Source organism: Grus americana, chromosome Z, assembly GCF_028858705.1.
Source record: "Grus americana isolate bGruAme1 chromosome Z, bGruAme1.mat, whole genome shotgun sequence".
NCBI lineage: Eukaryota > Metazoa > Chordata > Aves > Gruiformes > Gruidae > Grus > Grus americana.
This window is the reverse complement of record NC_072891.1, coordinates 45,146,835-45,161,380: the sequence shown is the minus strand read 5'-3', so window position 1 is coordinate 45,161,380 and position 14,546 is coordinate 45,146,835. Positions and strand designations below refer to the sequence as shown.

General features: G+C 40.0%; 1 protein-coding gene across 2 annotated transcripts in view; it reads right to left on the bottom strand.

The window, feature by feature from the left end:
• The window catches only part of NTRK2 (neurotrophic receptor tyrosine kinase 2), a 210,240-nt gene that overhangs the window by 163,384 nt on the left and 32,310 nt on the right, over positions 1–14,546 (bottom strand). For both annotated transcript variants that reach the window (XM_054809979.1, XM_054809980.1), the window contains exon 6: positions 2,954–3,090. In XM_054809979.1, the coding sequence (XP_054665954.1) occupies positions 2,954–3,090 (137 nt within the window). The remainder of the gene's footprint in view (positions 1–2,953; positions 3,091–14,546) is intronic.

Here is a 14,546-nt window from a genome sequence, read left to right as displayed (position 1 = left end):
GTGTAAAAAACAAGGGAGAGGGAGGGAGTCATTGGCCACAGCCAAATGGCATTTTTCATTTTCCCTTCCTTTTAGCTGAATCAGTCTACAAGTAATCAAAGTCTTATTTAGTGTCTTATCCAAACAGACACAAGACACCTACGGAACCAGTTGTAACTGTCAGTGGCAGTGGATTCAAAGCTCCAAAAGTCCTGCTACAAACACTGCACTCAACCATTTTTCTGTCCTGTCACTTTCAGTTTCTCCCTGTTTTTCTAAACACTTCTTCCCCTCTACAAAAATATTTCTTTCTATACTCTTACCCGTGCTCATCCCTCTCTTCAACTTCATGACTGATTTCTACAGTCTATTTCTGCTCCCCTTGAACTCCTTCCTTCCTTCCTTCCTTCCTTTCCTTCCTTCCCATATTCTGTTCAATCCTTGCTTTACTCTTCCTTTTGTCTCTTTCCTTCACGCTTACACTTGACATCTCTTCCACAGCTGCCTTCTGAGCTCTACTGTACCTTGACAACGTGTCTCCTCCATCCTCCTTAGCCAAATTTTTCTTGAAAGCTTGTTCTTCTCAAGAAATCTTCCATGAGAAATTACATACCTTCTACTACCTAAGCTACTGCCCAAGTACTGTTTTATGTGTTTAAGCACAGGCTAATTAAGGTAAGAATTATGATTCTTAGAACTATTGATTCTTAGGATTTTTAGAAAGCTCAGTGCCCATTTACAGTCTTAAATGCCATATTGAATACGCAGCTATGCAACACTGAATAAAGCAAATAGGGCTGAATTACCAAAAGAAAAAAAGAAAAAAAAAAACCCTAGCAAAGCTAGTTGTTAAAGACTCTGGTTTTCTTAAATCATTCATTATGATCTCCAAATAATTACTCTTTCCATATTGGACTTCTTCAAAAAGTGCAAGACTGTTTTCTTAAAAAAGAAAAGAACTGAAACACATTGAGAAAATAAACAATAATTAGGATCATTTTTAAAAACTACTTTTGAGGTACTTTTCTTAGTGTACACATACACACTTCAGTGCTGCACAGAACACAAACAAGTAACACACTGCATCCATAAAACCATAGTGACTTTCAGCGGTGGTCAATGAAGACATGTGGGAACAGTCCTGCATACAGTCCTGTGGGACCAGAATTTTGAACCTCGAGGTGACACCTTAACTCCACTTAAGTTAAATGTCCCTTTGATTTGAGTGTGACACTAGGCGAGGTGAGCAGAAAAGCAAACACCCATTACACATCTCTCTATGTGCAGCTCTCAGAGGTCAGCATTGCTCAAAGCTGGACTGAAAGCAGCAGGGCTCAATCACAGGCTCAGGGCTGAAATCTAGAGCAAGAAAAATCTAACTAACATCAATTGGATTACACATCAGCACAGACACTGAGAGCATACAGTTAGCTTTGCAGGACTAGAGTTTAGTTCAGTTTAACGTCTCTCTTTGTAAAACAGGAAAGAGAGAGAAAACAGGCAAAAGCAGCATAGGAGGTGAAGAAAAGGGAGGCAGAAACTGAGATATGGAAGTGGGAGAAAGGAAACCAAAAACAACACTCACAGAAAAGGGAAGGATAGTTGTGAATGGCAAATGAGGTTTAAAAGGCACTCATTCTTCTGCTACTGAAAAGACTACCGTGCTCCATGGCTAAGGTTGTAGTTAGCCTATATTATGAGCCCTTCTGAAATCTCAAGATGAAGTTATGCCAGGACAGAATATTTCTGGAAAGCTTGAAGCAAACTGACCATGGCATTTTAAAGATAGGAGGGTTAAAAAATGAAGTGATCTCACTTTTTGAACAGCATCCCACATTTGTTTTGGCTTATAACTCAAAAAAAGAAAAAGCACAACTTGGCATAGGTTCCCCAAACTGTTTTAATTTCTTGTTCTTGATGACGACTGATGTCTTTGGGTAGTTTTACAGATTAGAGAAAATTTTAAAAATAAAACTAGAGCTCTGCAGAGCTCTTACTGATGAGAGCTGGAAGATAGGCTAGTCAATTTCTATACAGCCCTAATATCATGACCTCAGGGAAGAAAGTACAAAGATTATGAGACCTCAGAGGTTCTGTCTCTTACACACTGCAGGAACAGTTTTGGAAGTACACACCCCGCACTTTGTACAGACCAGGAAGCTTTAGGCAGTCTGCACCATCATGAATGTAGGAAAGCCAATGCCATAAAATTGTAAATAACAGAGGGTCTTGCCCACTGTGTAAATAATGGTAATTTAAGAGGTCAGCAGCCACATGTTGAAGATCTGCTTCTGTTTATCAACAATTCCATCAGAAATTACTTAATCTTTCTATCTCCCATGTGCACACAGTCTAAGGTACAGACACAGAATACAAAGATCTCAGGAAACAAAATTCCCCCTGCCTAGATGATTTTACTGAGGAAACATCTTCATATTTCACTATAAAAAAACCCTGCCATTCTTTTTAGTAAAACCTTCACTTCAGTTTCCAAGGCTTCCTCTTGTTGCTTTGTTTGTTGAAGGAAAATTAAACAAGCCACAAAATAATATTTACAACCAAATTCCAACACACCATGCTTTTGGCATTAAAATGTAATATAATTAGAGATAGAAAGCTTTTTTCTTTATTAGGGTAGATTAGATTTATTCTCCATATGCAGGTATCAGTGATAATAAGAAAGCCCTTACGTTTCAGTATCCTCATTCACCACATTACTTCCAAAAAATCACAGTACTCATCTACAAGTGAACATCCAAAAACCCAAGTGCATGAATGTCTGCCATTCTCCAAAGGCACTGTGGCAGTCACCCTGATTTGAAAGTAACTGGAAAACAATTGTAATCCTGCCATTAATTTTCTATTTCATCTTTTTAATAAAACGTTAACTAAAGCTGGACATGAAAGCTTCATTCCATCCTTCAGCAGGTATCTTCTGTACCTGAATTGTCACGTCTTTGAATATGAAACTTACCTCATGGTTTGAAACAAGATTAGTGAGCACCCAGGACACATTAGGGGGTGGCCCGCCAGTGGTATCACAGTACAATGTAACACTCTTTCCTTCCACCACGGTGATGTTGTAATTGCTTAAGTTCGCTGAGGGCAAGTCTAGGATAGAAACAACAAAAAAAGCCCACATGCATTTGTATTTGACAGAAAGACATCACTTAATTATAAGCAAGTTGTATAAATGCAAGCAAAACCGCCATTAAATCAGATATTTACTGTGGTCAATTACTATTCAGTCAGGAAGTACAAACAGCATCTTTGGAAACACATAACTACAATCTTTAAGTTGCAATGTAACATTCTTCTGCACCTCCTCCACCTGACATCCTAAGAAAATATTACTGTCTGTGGAAATACATTAACTCAATTACATAGGGAAATATTTCAAGTGGGCTAACAGAAGTTATCCTAACTTCAGTTTTTAACTTCAAATGCAAAAACCCTTCCCTTATTCTTTAAAACAGGAAATTTAATCTGTCTCTTCATAACAGCTGCAAAGAAACCTCTGTTTTCCGCGAACTCACATTGTGATATTCCTACTCTTCTCCACAACACTAACAGGAAAATCCCATTAGCTCCCAGTATCACCCAAGGGATTGCAGCCCACCCTCTCATCCAGAGACACAGCTCACAGAGAGCAGGGCAAAACCTAGATCTTAAGTACAAAGTGAGGGAAACGGAGCACTGAACAGATCAAACCTGAGGAGAGGGTTAGCAATTGCACAGAGCTGCTATCCAAGGCACCTCAGGCAGACTTCACTATTGCCTTTAGGAAAGCAGAAAAGCAGTGACACGGTACCACTCATCAGGAAACAAGCCCAGATTTTGCAGGAATCAGGACTCCCCCTCCATCTCGCAGAGCTATAAATCACTCTCTATGTCATTTTTCAGCACCTAAAGCAATGGGAGCTTCCCGAAGAGTAAATATACACTGAATGTTTACAAAAGCACAAGGAATTATAGACTGATCGTCTCAAAAAATAGTGCCAGCAAGATAAATAGACTTTAGGTACAGAGGACCTCACATTTCATATTTATTTACATAGCAAATAATTATGCAACATGCTAGAAATATCATATCTGTCTTAAAAGATACTGTGCCATCATTTGGAGCTGCAACACTCTGTAAAAAGCCTTGGCCTGCTTTATGAGGCACTTCTCATCAACTGTTCCAAGCAAGTTTTACTTGCAATTTATCATCTCAAATAATCAAGCTTATCGGCTGTGCTGGGTATGTCATTGCAATGACTTTTCTTTTTCTGAAACAACGGTTCTCTTTTTCGTTGTTGTTATTTGTTTTTTGGTTAAGAGTGTAGTAGTTTCATCATGGATTTGCAGGTATAGCAGTTTAGCAGAGACTTTTTTGCCTGCGTAAAATGTCCCATACAAAGAGTTAACTATCAAATCAGTGTGAACGCATTAATATGTTCGCTAGAACTTCACTAGAAGCTGTATGTATTGGAAATCTCCCTTTAAGTTTAATTAGTTCAATAAAAATTAAATGAGAGGAAGTAATATCAAAGAGAAGACAATTTTCCAGGCAATGCTTTCTTGCCTAGTAAGATCTGAAGATCAGCACAAGTATACAATAACTGCTAAAGCAATTCTCCCAGTGTTTTAAGTGCTGTAATACGATTCCCGTTATAGGCATCATGGATTTCTTCTGTTATGTTCACTTTATAAATCATATGTTGAAGTTTATTGAGACAGAGCTGGACAGTTTGTACGCTTTGATGCAGTAATCTGTTAGCGAAGGTAGCCATCTGCTCTCGCCTGCTGTGAATTCAAATCTCAGCAGTGTCTGTCAACTATCTGGGCAGGAAATAAAACTAATCTTAGGGAACATTCAGATATTAATTATGCTGGTTAGGGAAGAAGGAGAAAAGTAATGAGATCATTTTCTTTATAAAGTTACTTTTCCACACCACCTCTGAAAACCATTCCAACCACTCTTGCCAGACCTGAATGTGTGAAGGGATTAAAGCTACCCACTTCTTCCCGGCCCTAGCACTTGGGACAAGGTCTACATGACAGACTAGTGTTTCACTGTGCAAGCCTGCACAGTTCCTACTAACACATCATTTCACATGAAACCTCTCATGTAAGCAAAAATAAAAACAACTTTGGTCCCTTAGAGCCCTCCTTTAATAGCTGTTAAGTCTGAAACAACTTCTTCTGGAGAAAGTTTATTTACAGGATAGGCAACTGAAGTTTAAATCCTCTGGTACTGGTTCTGGTTTCCATCCAGAATTAGATCTAGTTCTGTCTATTTCCAAAAGTCTGCACACGCCATGTTAGTGTTATATCTCTGAGGGAAATAGCTACATCATGCTTGTATCCTGCCAGAAGGCTATAAAATAATAGTGCTTATTATTCTATAGATTCCAAAAGTTGCACTAAAAACCAGTTGCAAGACCCAGCAGAAAACATTGCAGAAAAAAGGAGTAAGTGGCACAGGACGGGACGGGAGGGGACGGAATAGAATAGAATAGAATAGAATAGAATAGAATAGAATAGAATAGAATAGAATAGAATAGAATAGAATAATCACAATCACATTATCGTGTATGTTTTCTTTTACTCCCTTTCCCAGTCATAAGAGGTGGGTGGGAAACACATACAAGAATTGCCTTGGGATTCATTTTTTGTGGTTGGATATCCTGAGTTAGTGAACTTTAACTGCAAGGTCATTTTGGCTTTTATTTCCAGTGGCACCCAGAGTGCTCCACAGCAGAATACACACTAATTGAGAAGTGGTTCTGTTTGGAAAAAGCAGACAGACCTTGTATCTAGAAAACATGATACCCTGGACTTACCAATAAAGCAATGAGACTAAGCAGGAAAACCTGTACTGAAAAATAACTGTTTCTAAAAAATCACAATGCAGCCTAACAGACACATATGCTCAGTATGTATGCTCAGTGTAGTGTGAGACCATTTATACCAGTCAGTAGCATTTTGACACCTACACAATCACAAAGATATCCAACCATGCTGCATTTACTCCTGACAATTTGATTAAATACAGTGTTTTAGATGACTATCACGTCTGTTGATACGGATGTATATTTTAAAGGATTTTGTATACAGTAATTGATACAAGCAATCAGACAACAGGTTCACATACTTTTGCAGCATAGAAGTTTAGACTGTAGCATAAGAGCCCATGCAAGGTAGACATGACATCATCTTTCCACAAGTCTCATCTTCATATCTGTCAGACAGAGATTACCCTGTGCCCCAAAGCTCGAAACACAATATCTCTTTCAAACTTTGATAACATTAATTATTATAATTTTGGATATCAGTAGTAACTCTGCTAGTATCCGATTTCTTTTTCAGCTTTGCCATATTCTTGGCCTTACTAGCCTTTGCAGCAATGAGTTTCACAGACGTACTGTTCAGGCTGTATACAAGAACCATTGCCTTTTACCAGTTCTGAAATTTGTCTGTGACATTCAAATTCATTGAGTGCTCTCCTGTTCTGACGGGACAGAGAAAAGAGAGTTTCTGAATTATCTTCTTAAGACCACTCTGTTTTATTTCGTTTCCTCAAGTCCCCTTTCTTCTCAATAATCTATCCAAAGCTTTTCAACCTCTACAAAAATGAGAGGACAGAACCTGCTACTGAGAATTTTAAACTGTAATGTAGTGAGTTACAGTTCTATAGAAGAAAGCATACACTAAAATCTGTGTGTTTCATTACGCATGGGTGTATAACAGGTATGTTATTTCATCACATCCAGAATATCTGTTCTCATATTCAATTTGATAACACTTTATTCCTGGGAATAGGCAGCTCTGGGTTAGAATACGCAGCTACCTCCCTCACGCCAGCACAACTGGACACAACAGAGACAAGCAGGAGGAACTCATTTCTATCAGCTGAGTCTCTCCAAATATCTTCTCACAATTTAGAAGAAAAAACCTTCCCTTAAGAGGTGGGGGGGTGCCCACTATTTACCTTCACAGACCATCATTAGCGCAAACCAATGGCCTGAGGCCATCAGACAGTGGAACTGTCAAGCATCACTAGGGAATGACTCATATCTTCACTGTGTGTAGCTGGGACTTCAGCAATCAAAACCAAATACTTTGGATGAAATTTTCAAAGGTTACTACAGCATTTGGCTACACAATTGTCAATGCAAATTAATAAAAAGAATGTGCCTAAATTCCTAGAGGGCTTTCAAAGTCTTCCTGCTGCTCCTTACTACTTTCTACAGAAAACTTACACTGGCCTTGATAGAGCCAGACTGTCACTATATGTCAAAGAAAGGATATGACCTAATTAAGAAATAACTGAGTATTAAAACAAACTGCAGTCTGTAACTCAACTCTCAGCACCAAGCTAATGCTCTAGCTAGTACACTACAGCAACTTTTAGAAGAAGAAGGTCTTTAGAAAGGAGAAAAGAATCCACCAATACACCCAAGATGTTGTTTCACTGGTTAACTATCTTCACAGTCACAAAATTTTTTACAAAATTATTTCCAGATTTACTTTTTCAGCTTCAGCTTTCATCTGTTCAGTTCTGGGATTTGTTCAGCTGCTCAAAAACCTTTACCAAAAAATTCTCACAACATGGTAAATTAGCCTCAGTAATACCTAAGAAATGACATGATGAAGAAATGAGCACCTGAGAGAATATCGTAAATCCAATATTGAATTCATTTATGCCATCCTTTGTACATTAAGCCCCTGATTTTCATCGACCTGTCGACAAACTCCCAGGAGTCTACCCATAATGCTGTGTCACTAATTGGTTTTCAATGTGGCCCACGACATCTCTTTTTAGCTTGGCACTTTTTTGCAGGTCAAGCTGTTCTGTGAGAAGAACAAGGAGTTACCAAGAAAAAACTGACAATTTCTTTCTCAAAACTGGCCAACTGCATCTGAATTTCAGTAAGATCATTTTATTCCTTACCTGAAATCCTTAATCATCTTTTTAATAAATAGATCAGATCCAGAATGATTAAACTTATACTGAGCTAGCAATCATCTATCAAACTGAATGATGTAAAGGCAGACTACCAGAAACACTGATTTATAAAATATCCCCTATAATTCTTAAGATACAGTGGCCCAAATACAGTCTGCTTGTCTCATATAAGGTTTCAATGCAGTCCTAGGTTCTTGGCTCCCCTGGTTTTGCTTTTTTTCTCTATGGAGAAAACATACAACTCATTACAGCACTACAATACAACTTGGTAACACATACTATTTGTATTGTCTGGAGCCAGAAAACAGGATGGTTGACAATGCAATTTGTTAAGAACTGCGCACATGGATATGCAGATTTCAGAGGTCTTACTGGCTCCAAACAGATTGTATCAATGTAAGATGTAAGAAAAACAGAGTTTTCTTATTTCATTCTATTAAAATTCTGCCTTGTTTGAAAATACAGCAATGTTTACAAATTCCAAGGGTCTTTTCCTATAGGAAGAAACTTTCTAGTAATTCTAGCTATAAAGCTGGGAGCTGTTGGATATGTGATACACCTCCTGTGTTTCACTTAGCAGCTGTCTGCAGCCAACAAGCTCTGAGCCAACTTTCAGCCATGGGCTAAGTGGGCATGTTTCCACCCAAGTCTGCAGAGCAACAGGGCCAAAAATCAGTCTGGCTGCATCTTTAGAGCACTATAAAGAGGATACCCGAAAAGTTTACATGCAAAAAATGAATTAAAGAAACATAAATAATTGTTTCCGTTTCCCGTTGTATCACAACCACAGAATCAAAATTCTCAATACATAGAGATAATTGCAGAAATCTCACAGAAGTTATACCAAGATGACAAACAGTCTACACAGTGGTGGTGAGGACATTATCCCCCAATGTTGTACTTTAGATTCCTGAACTGAACCTGCATCAAGGGAAGGGTGACAGAATCTCCTCCCGTAACCACTACCTCTTTTTTAATCTTAAAAAAAAAAAAAAAAAGAAAGAGTAGCTCTTGTTATGCCCTTCTGAAAGGAAAAGCACAAATTCCTACCGTTGGGAGAGACTGAGTCCAAACGTAGAGGCTCCTTGCCAAAGCCCTGAGAAGAGTCACTCAGACCAGAATTTAGGACTATCCCATGCCGTCAGCATTTCCTAATGAGCAGTTGGAAGGCATATGCACACTGAACAAGCTCATTTCAGACCTCTTCTTGCTAGATGTGCTTGCTGCTTCAGTATAACTTCTAAGAAGTCCAACTCTCATTTTCTTACCACACCAGATCTGATACTCACAACACCCACCTCGTTAATCTATGGAGGAACGTCTTTCTGTCGGGAAGCAGAATGAGTGATGTGGCAGCTCACTGAGCCACCCAAATATTTTAAAAGACTAAAAGAAATCTGCCTCCAATCACGACACGCCTGATTGTCACATTCAGCTGGGAATCTTTACAGAAAATAATTAAACAAGTACAGCCTCTACCGGAAGATGATGAGTCTTTAAAGTACGCTTTCCCAGAGCCAATACAGCCTTACTTTGCCTTTAAATACTCCATCACTCCCTGCTTAACTGAAATTATCACTAAAACAAACTTCTGTAACAACAGCCAGCGTGTGCCGCAGCAAAGACCACAAAACTTGCTAACTCATCTTCATGAGTACAGCAACAAACACAACCTCCACAGAACTGTCAGCCCATCCAGGGCTTCAAATGCCATCATGAATGCCATGCAGGCAAAAACCACAGACAGCCATGCACCAGAACAAATTCACTCGGACAGCGAGCTGTCTTCTACACTCAACCTGTACAGAAGCTTTGAGGGCTGCTGCTAACATTTCAAACCAGATGAAGGCCTTATGTTTCCAAGGTTTACATCAGCTCCTGAACTTCTGCCCAGGAACTTTCTCTTAAGGTCCCTAGGCCTGACCAGGGTTCTAGTTGGAAGGTGCTGAATAAGAAAGGATCTTGCAGCACCTGCATCGTTTAATTGACCTCATCCCCAGTATCAATATTAAGAGTTTGTCTGCAAGAATTTTCAGATCACGTGTTTCTATAGAGACTATCAACCTTATCATCACTTCCCTTGCCAGCGGTCTCCTGAAGGTACCCAGCCATGTTTTCTCTCAAATTCTCTGAATTGTTAGGGAAATTAAATTACATCTGGAGAAATTGTTCTTAACTCGTATTTAAGGTTCAGTTTATCCACAACAACTTTCAAAAGAAAACCCAATACATTCAGTGCAGTTGGGCTGAATACAGCAGCCACAAGTTTAACAGATGAACCAAGAGCTAAACAGCCTTTGTAATGCAAGTTAATGAAGCCTAAATGAGCTTATGCAAACCTCTAACAAATGGCTTCTTATTCACTAACTGCATGTAATGCAGTTGCAATTCCTATATCTTTATCAGGCAATACTGAAAATAATGCCAACCTGTCAAATACTGCAACATGATAAACACGATCCTGGAACAGGAACATTCTCCGAGAACTACATAAATGAGTAAAATGATAGGTTTTACTGTTGATACCAAGTATACTGTAGACCAAGTATATGGCTGAAGTAATGCCTTCATGAAATGTCTCCACCTTCAAAGTGAAAAAAGTACTTGAATACAGTTAGGTAGTTGTCAGTCTTCACCTAGCTACACTGTAAGAGCAAAGGAAGAATACCACCAGCCAAGAGATAGCTGTTTTGCACAGTAGATCAGTACTCCACACTTGTGCAGATGCATCAAATCAGGCATAGAGAGTACCTCTGCAAACCTGCACAATACACCGTGTTCGAGAACAATACTTGAGTGATCAAGACACGTTTCTTTCCCTTAGATACTGCCTTACTTCTAGTAGTAACCAGCTTTGTATTATAAACTTGCTTTATTCAAGTTAAAGCAGAAATTGAATCAGAATTATAAAATAAAATTCTCCTTTTTTTAAATATGAGATATTCACATACATCACAGACACACAAATATCACCATTCACAAGCCTCGATTTACGTATCATATGTCTAGACATCTGTATGAAAGTTATTGGTTGATTCATGAACAGATAGAAGTGTGCATGCTCACAAGGAAGTTATGCACATGTCTTTGAGATTCCTGTTGCCTTTTCAAACATCCATAAATTATTGGGTATTTTCACTTAAAAGCTGCAATAATGCAAATTGTTTTAATTAAGTTTGGAATATTCTAACTCAGCTTTTGAAGAACAGTGAAACTCCACTACTATCAAAACTCCCATAAAAAAACATTTTTCATGCAGCCCATGATCACAGATAAGAATTAAAGCTCTTACAGAGAAAATAAGAACAGTTTGCACCATACATCATGCATAACATCTAGTTCTTGAGCCAAAATAAACAACACAGGCTAGAGAGCCCATGAATATTCTGAAAGGTAAACACGGAGAATGTTTAAGGCTTTTTTTAAACTCACTTCATTCTGCCTGTAATGTTCTCCTTCTGATAGTCTTATCTGTGAAGTCTGACTGATAATGGAAAAAAATGTCAACACCCACTGGGTTATGCCTTTGCTTGTGGTTTTAGACTGCATTTTACTGTGATTGCCTAAGATCTAACGCTTATTTTATTGACTCACTAATACTACAAATCTTTTCTGTAAATTCAAAGAAATAAATGTGTCAATCCTTCATTTTGCCTTTTTTCCCCCTTAGAATTTATAACCACCTGCCTTTAGTCTGATATTACCATTTGCTTATTTACCTTTAGGACAAAAATCTATCACCAGAAACAGGTTGAAATGAAGCCAGATCCAGTCCAGTCCATTAGTAGTCATCAAAACAATTGCCTGTAAAAATTCATGACTTCCCCAACCAAGCAAGAAATGGGCAACCCATCTCTTTAGATTGTAATTCTACATTACAATGACTTCTAAAATGTTGTCAGTCATACACAAGAAGCAGCACTAAGAGCAATGCCACAGTACTTCATGCACAAGGGAAGAGACAGACAAAAAAATCTAGCATTCATAAAATCCCATAATTCTCAGGTCAGACACATTTCCGCTGCCTGGCTGCATACATAAAAAACCAGCTAGTCTGAGCATACCTTTGTTATATGTACAACAAATTAGTACATGAGACTAATCTGCCACATTTTTCAGTAGACTTTAGCTAGCATGCATGACCAGTGACAAGAAAGAAAACATCTGCAGAAACAATATATGACAAATAAGATTATAAAACTGGGACACTAAGCAAAACTGAAAGCCAGATGAAGCACCACACCAGCATATATAAATCACAGAACCATAGAATATCCTGAGCTGGAAGGGACCCATCACAATCATCGAGTCCAACTCCTGGCTCCACACAGGACCAGCCGAATCACTGCATATAACTGACAGCATTGTCCAGATGCTTCTTGAACTCAGTCAAGCTCCGTGCTGTGGCCACTTCCCTGGGGAGCCTGTTCCAGTGCCCAGCCACCCTCTCAGTGAAGAACCTCTTCCTGATATCCAACCTAAACCTCCCCCATCACAGCTTCATGCTTTTCCCTTGGGTTCTATCACTGGTCACCAGAGGGAGGAAATCAGCACCTGCCCCTTCACTCTGCCTTGTCAGGAAGCTGTAGGCTGCGATGAGGTCTCCCCTCAGTCTTCTCTTCTCTAGGCTGAACAAACCAAGGGACTTCAGCCTCTCCTTATACGTCTTCCCCTCTAGACCCTTCACCATCTTTGTTGCCCTCCTTTGGACACCCTCAATAGTTTTATGTCCTTTTTGTATTGTGGCACCCAAAACTGCATGCAGTACTCGAGGTGAGGCCGCACCAGTGCAGTGTAGAGTGGGACAATCACTTCCCTAGACCGGCTAGCAATGCCGTGCTTGATGCACCCCAGGATACGGTTGGCCTTCCTGGCAGCCTGGGCACACTGTTGACTCATGTTCAACTTGCTGTTGACCAAGACCCCCAAGTCCCTTTCAGCATGGCAGGTCTCCAGCATCTCATCGCCCAGTCTGTATGTATAGCCAGGGTTGCCCCTTCCCAGGTGCAGAATCCAGCACTTGCCCTTGTTAAACCTCATGCGGTTGGCGATTGCCCAGTTGTCCAATCTATCCAGATCTCTCTGCAAGGCCTCTCCACCCTCGATGGAATCGACAGCTCCTCCCAATTTGGTGTCATCTGCAAACTTGCTCACAACACCTCCTAGTCCTACATCCAAGCCGTTTATGAAAACATTAAACAGAACTGGCCCTAAAATGGAGCCCTGGGGAACCCCACTCGTGACTGGCTGCCAGCCTGATGTAACCCCATTTACCATAACTCTTTGGACCCGACCCATCAGCCAGTTGCTCACCCATCTCACTATGTTTTTGTCAAACTGTATGCTGGACATTTTGTCCAGGAGGATACTGTGAGAGACAGCATTGAAAGCTTTACTGAAATCTAAAAAAATGACATCAACTGGCTTCCCTTGGTCAACTAGATGGGTGACCTTGTTGTAAAAGGAAACTAAGTTTGTTAAACAGGCCCTTCCTCTCACGAACCTGTGTTGGCTGTGACCAATGACCGTGTTGTCCTTCAGGTGTTTTTCAGTAACTCCCAGCATAATTTTCTCCATAATTTTACCAGGCACTGAAGTGAGAATGACACGCCTGTAGTTACCAGGGTCTTCTTTCTTGCCCTTCTAGAAGATTGGAACAATGTTTGCTAGCTTCCAGTCAACTGGGACCTCTCCAGATTCCCAAGACCATTGAAAAATAATTGAGACAGGTCTCGCAATGACATCAGCCAGCTCTCTGAGCACCCTGGGATGAATCCCATCGGGCCCCATGGACTTATATGCATCCAGGTGCTTGCAGCAGCAAGTCCTGCACAAGTTCGGGGTCAGCTGGGAGTTTATCGTTACCGCAGTCACAGTCCTCCAACTCGGGGCAACTGGGGTCCCAGAGCCCGTCATCAGTGTTGATGACAGAGGCGAAGAAGGCATTAAACATCTCTGCTTTGTCTATGTCCCTGTTTGTAAGGTGACCATTCTCGTCACATAACAAGCCAATATTCTCTCTGCTCCTCCTTTTGTTACTGACATATTTAAAAAAGATAAAAAAGACAAAACAATCTCATTAACCTATTTGGCCAGATAAGGCAAAATGCTATTACCAGACTGAGATCCAGAGCAACAAAAAATCCACACAGGACTGCAGAGGCAGCTGTAGCAGCCATGCCTCTCCCAAAGATACCACAAGAAAAAAGGACTTATTTTTGTATCAGTGAGTTGAATGATAGCAGCGGAGTAACTGAATGCCTACTCAAGGGAGCAACCAACACCTTAATAACCAGTCCCAAGGACATGGTTTTGCCTCCTTGGCATTCAGTGAGCTCCAGCTGATCTGCAGACTGCTGGACTTTTGAGTGACCTGCCCCCAAGAAGAGGACATGCCTTGCTTCCAGGGACTTAATACACCAGTGGCAACTGCCACCAGAGATTACAGAGGTAGTAATAAACACAAAGTGTTTACTTATTCAGTTCTCTTTCTTGATTTTCTAATGCTATTTATCAGGTGGAAACAAAAAAAAAAAAAAAAAAAAGGATGGCCTAGGTGGTGATGCTGGCCATATGGCACAGACAACCAGCAAATGCTGTGAAAAGGGCAAAA